This window comes from Lampetra fluviatilis, chromosome 23 (assembly GCF_964198595.1).
Source record: "Lampetra fluviatilis chromosome 23, kcLamFluv1.1, whole genome shotgun sequence".
Classification (NCBI taxonomy): Eukaryota; Metazoa; Chordata; class Hyperoartia; order Petromyzontiformes; family Petromyzontidae; genus Lampetra; species Lampetra fluviatilis.
This window is the reverse complement of record NC_136297.1, coordinates 9,039,709-9,045,037: the sequence shown is the minus strand read 5'-3', so window position 1 is coordinate 9,045,037 and position 5,329 is coordinate 9,039,709. Positions and strand designations below refer to the sequence as shown.

General features: G+C 53.9%; 1 protein-coding gene across 1 annotated transcript; it reads right to left on the bottom strand.

Annotated features, from left to right (window-relative positions):
• Positions 1–582: 582 nt before the first annotated feature.
• Positions 583–4,295, bottom strand: LOC144940913 (galanin receptor 2b-like). The gene is made up of 2 exons (XM_078867418.1): positions 3,445–4,295; positions 583–1,592 (listed from the first exon to the last, which is right to left on the bottom strand). Exons 1-2 carry the CDS (start codon positions 3,795–3,797, stop codon positions 734–736), a joined length of 1,212 nt encoding a protein of 403 aa, XP_078723544.1. The 5' UTR covers positions 3,798–4,295; the 3' UTR covers positions 583–733.
• Positions 4,296–5,329: the final 1,034 nt, after the last annotated feature.

Below are 5,329 nucleotides of genomic sequence, written 5' to 3'. Positions count from 1 at the left end.
CACGCAGGAGACATCTGGACATGTCCCGCTACATCCCATCCCCATTCCCCTACCCCCAACCGGCGTGGGCTACTTCCCCAACGTGAAGATTGCCCCCAACGTGTCAGGAAAGGAAAACAGTTGCAATACCGTACCGTGTCTGCGTTTACCTCTGGCGTTTTTTGACAAGAGGCGCAATCGTGGTGAATAAATCGAGGCGTAGAGGTAGAGAGGAGCCGAATTCAATCCGCAGCCCTCTTGTGGGCCACGCAAACATGGCCGCCTAAAAAGGTGGCGGCACAAAATGGGACCGCCGCCCGTGCCCCCTCGCAGCAAAGAAGGCTGCCCGCTTCGATCCTCGACTGGGTGCGCCGTTCTGTGTGCAGTTTGTATGTTTTCTCTCTCTCCCCTACCTGCTCTCTAGATGGGTTTCGTTCGGGTTCTCCGGTTTCCTCCCATAACTAAAAAAAAAGAAAGTAATTGAAGTTTTTTTACTGGCGTTGGCCAAAAATGCGGTATAAGCTGAAGAATTACCTGAAAATTACTCAATTAAGAACTCACACACACACACACACAACATCAGCAGCATCGCCACCCAAATGAGAAACACTTGGCAGGACCCTCGTTAAAGAAAAAGAAATAAATAGAGTCTTGAGACTCAAGCGCAGCTTTCCTGGGTGAGGGGGCGGGGGGGGTAGATCGATGAGGGGGGGGGGGGGTAAACACACAAGCGAAGAAGGTGACAGAGCAGCTGTTACTCGGACGAGAAAGCGAAGTACGGCGCGTGAGACTTCGTGACGCCGACCCGGGCACCGCTGCCGGCGACTGCGCCACGAGCGTGGACACTGCCGCCGCTGCCTCCACCGCCGCCTCCACCGCCGCTGCCGTGCCTCGCCGGGCCCGCCGGCTCGGCCTCATTGTGCGACAGCTCCGTGGTGGCCACGTCGACGCGGTTGGCCACCTGCAGCACGTGCACCTTCGTGACGCGTCCGCGTCGGTGGTGGTGATGGTGGTGGTGGCGGCGGCGGTGGCAGCAGCAGCGGCGGCCGCAGGCGAACGCGAAGGCCTTGCGGAAGCCCTTGCGGAAGTGCTTGCTGACGAGCGCGTAGACCAGCGGGTTGAGGCACGAGTTGGCGTAGGACATGCAGTGCGAGAGCAGCCTGAAGGCGTAGGTCGCGTGCGTCAGCGGGAAGTGGCCGAACCAGAAGTAGAGGATGAGCACGTGGTGGGGCAGCCAGCAGGCGCAGAACAGGCCGGCCACGATGAGGATCATGGTGGTCACCTTGCGCTTGGCCCTCTTCGACTCGGACATCTCCTCGAGCGGGTCCACGGCCGTCCACAGGTACTTGAGCGTGAAGGCGTAGGCCAGCCCCAGCACGGACACAGGCACCAGGTAGCCGCACACGAACGTCACCATGTCCATGAGCTTGCGCGGCTCCTTGGCCCACACGGGCATGCACATGGACATGTTCTGGAAGGTCACGGCCTGGTAGTAGCTGAGGTAGGGGCCCGCAAACACCAGCGCCAGACCCCAGATGGCCGCGATGACGGCCGCGGCCTTGCGTGGCGTGCGTAGCTCGCGCGAGCGCAGGGGGTAGCGGATGGCCAGGTACCTAAGGAGGAGGGGTGGGGGGAGTGCAGGAGGGAGGCACGACAATGCCCAGTCAGGTCACTCTCACGCGCTATCAACTGGCGAGTCGAGAGAGGGTCAAGGGGGGTCCGTGGTCAATGCCATCAATGCCATCGGCCCACCGTCCTTGCGTCTCTCTCTCTTTCTCTCTGTGCTGATGGATCCCGTGGTCGACACCGTCCTCCGAGGTCTGCTCTAACGTTCTCACCTCCTCCACCACCCGGCTTGAGGTGTTCTCCGGGGTTGGTGACCTCTATGTGCGTACGCATGTGCGCATGTGTGTTGAACCTCTTTCCCACCGTACGTAGCCAACCGTGCTAATAGGAGGTGCGGAGGAAGGACAACAAACTACTACACAAAAAGGGCAGTTTTTAAAGAAATTAGTTTTCAATCTCGATTTAGAAGTTCATAGCTCCAGTGGCTTCCTGATATTGAAAGGAAGAGCGTTCCAGACGGCCGCAGAAGCAGATGCTAGGTCCGTTTCAGCGTGCTTAGTCATAACTCTCTCATTCTGTCCTTCCAAGAAATTCCCAGCATCATCTCCATGCGCCTGTATTTACAAAGCCAGAATCATTTCTCGTTGCTGTGCTAAATCCTGGCTTGTAGAGTATGTCAATACAGGCATTTATGCTGTCTCAAATGCCATTGTCTTACTTAACACCAAGGTTACTTCTGTAAATTATTGTTTAAGAATGATGCCGTTTGTTTATCGAGAAATGCCTTGCTGATTTGTACAACACTTTTTTCAGAAGGCTCCTGCTTTGGGGTATTCGGCCAATTTCATGAGTTGGTCTTTGGCCAATTGATAAGATGTGGGAAGAGACTGGAATGCCAGGAGACACCGTACATCACACAAGAAGGATAACGTTCAAAGTTCCGCACAAATGCAAGCAACCAACTTGCTGTGCCACCAGGAGGACTTCTCCACAAATCTGGCTGTCGCCTGATGAAGCAAGTTGTAATTACTGGCGAAACGTCGTACTCAGATTGTAAATGTTGTGGCTTGGCTCTCCAACACACCGGGCGTGCTGTACTAGTGACGAATTGGCCACGTTCTGTTTACGTGACAAACCTCACTAGTTGGCTGTGTCGGGTGGTGGCGGGTTTAACGACACATTTATATACGTACGCAATCTAACCCAAAAAAACCTGTATTATGAGCAGGAACATTATTAAAAGTGTGTTGTTGTTGTTGTCGTTGTTGTTGTTGTCGTTGTTGTTCAGGAAAAATGGAAGGAACCGAGAGAGTAAGACCTGACAGAGGATGGCTTGATGACGACACGAGAGATTGGTGCCGGAAAGATGTGGCACTAACCTGAGCACATTGGCACAAGACAGACGGAATAAGTGGAATCAAATGACAAAATGTGCAGTGGACACCTACGGGGCCTGTCTTGCCCATGGATCGTGATGACGACGACGACGATGATGATGATGACAATGAATTAAACGAACAACAACAAATACAGGTATTTTTTTGGGTTAGATTGCATACATATAAAAGTGTCGTTAAACCCTCCACCACACGACACAGCCAATTAGTAAGGTTTGTTACGTAAACAGAACGTGCCAATTCGTTACCGGTGTGTTGGAGAGCAATACCACATTTACAAGCTGAGTACGACGTTTCACCTATAACTACAACCGGCATCCAGGAAATGTCGGGTGGTGGTGGCGGATTTGACCGACACATTTATATTAACGCGATCTAACCCAAAAAAACAAAAAAAATGTATTATGAATGATCCTGGTAGCGAAAGCCTACCGCGTGTTAAGCGAACAACAGCAAAGCCAAACGTTGACCCGGGCCGTTCCGAGAACTCCGCGTGCCGCACCTGTCGACGGACACGGCCGCCAGCGTGAAGCTGGAGGCGAACATGGTGAGGAAGATGATGAAGTGCACGGCCTTGCAGAGGAACGAGCCGAAGATCCAGCCGTCGAGCGTGTAGATGGTGGCCTGGAACGGCACGCAGAAGAGGATGAAGCAGAGGTCGGCGACGCTGAGGTTGAGGATGAAGATGTTGGTGGTGGTGTTGCTGCTGCCACGCTGCCCGCTGCACAGCAGCACGATGATGACGAGGCTGTTGCCGAAGGCGCCGAGCAGGAAGATGAGCAGGAACACGACGGGCACCGTCACGCTCTCGGGGGACAGCCCTTGGGGCTCCGACGCGTTCCAGAAGGCGACCATGGTGGTGGCGGTGCGGTGGGGGTTTCGGGGCGGGGGCCGCCGCCTTCACGGCTGACCGATGTTCCTCGCGGGGGGGTCCTCCTCGTGTGGATCAGGCTCGAGCAGAGACCGCCGGCTCAGGAACTCGTGGGGTTCAGTTAGGTGTGCGAGCCTGGTCCCAGTCAGAGTCGGGGTCAGAGTTATTGTGGAGTCCCTGTGGGGTCAGAATCCCTGACGAGCTGCAGTCCTCGGTCTCGTGCGATGAAAACGCCCGTGGGGCTACTGCCCACGTGGCGTGAAGGTCGTGCAGGAGGCATCGGTCTCTCCTGGAGCCAGCATCGCTGTCCACGTGGAGTCCGGGTCTCCCACTGAGACCCGAGAGCTCTTGGGGAGCTCTGGGAACGGCTCGACACGGGATCCGCGTCGGACTCTCTTGGGAGCGAGCTCCACGCGCCTCTTGGTCTATCGCCGCAGCAGAGAAGAAGACTCCGCGCGCTGCGCAGGGGATTCACCACCGCCAGCCACCACGACGACCACCACCAACCTTCGACCACCACCGGTCGACGCCGCTCCGTCAAACAGGACTGCAAGTGAATGACAGTCCATCCATTAATAACGACGGCACAGCGAGAAATGGGCAGTCGGCGAAAATCACTCTAGCATCGCACACGTCACATTTGCATCTTCCATGAGAAGACCCCCCCCCACCCCTCGTTCCGTCTCGAAGCTAATGGAGCAATTGAAATGGAAGGAGCTGGTGTGGTTATAAGGATACCCACTGCGTGTCCTGACCCGTGACCTAACCTTGTGACGGGCAAAGGGCCGCTAACCGTGCCTGACAGAGGCAGCTCACGCTCGAGGCGACCGGCTGGCCTTGTGCTCGGCAAACTGAGACGAGGTTAGATCCGCGGCTGATTTGTTAATTTCTGCAGAGAATTATCGATCAAAGCACCGTACAGTGGACCGGCTGTCGCTCAATCATTCTTTAGGTGCGCAGTACGCTTAACGTGAAGATACAGGTGGCTCGGAGCGCCCTGCATAAAAGGTGTACGTGATTGCCTGCTGTTGGGAGTAATAGAGAATTCAAGGCGCTTCCTGCAGTGGTAGTTAAACATGATGAACAAAAGAGCATTTGCACCCAGTGCAATATAATGAGGAGGCTTGTGCTTTAATGCAGACCCTGTGGCATCATTTGCAGAAGGCTTTTGTGTGTGCTTGTAATATGCGTGTCAAAGACCAAATTCCAAAACTACAATTATCTACATGGACCCTTTGAAAATAAAATCATAATAAGATGTGCGTGGGATTTTGTGCTGACTAAATGAAATAAAAATGCAAAAGATAAAACGATGTTTATACCAGTGTCCCGCAGAGCACCCTGCTAAAAAAATGTATTTTTTAAAGAGTTTAATAGTTTAGTTGAAATTATTATTTCCTAGGAAAGCTTTGGCAAGTCTCAAGATTATTTTTCAAGAGGGTCCTACGTTGGGCTTAATTTCTCACTCGATAATTTCCTGAACACCGTTACAGAGGCTGACTTGGTGTCGGGATCA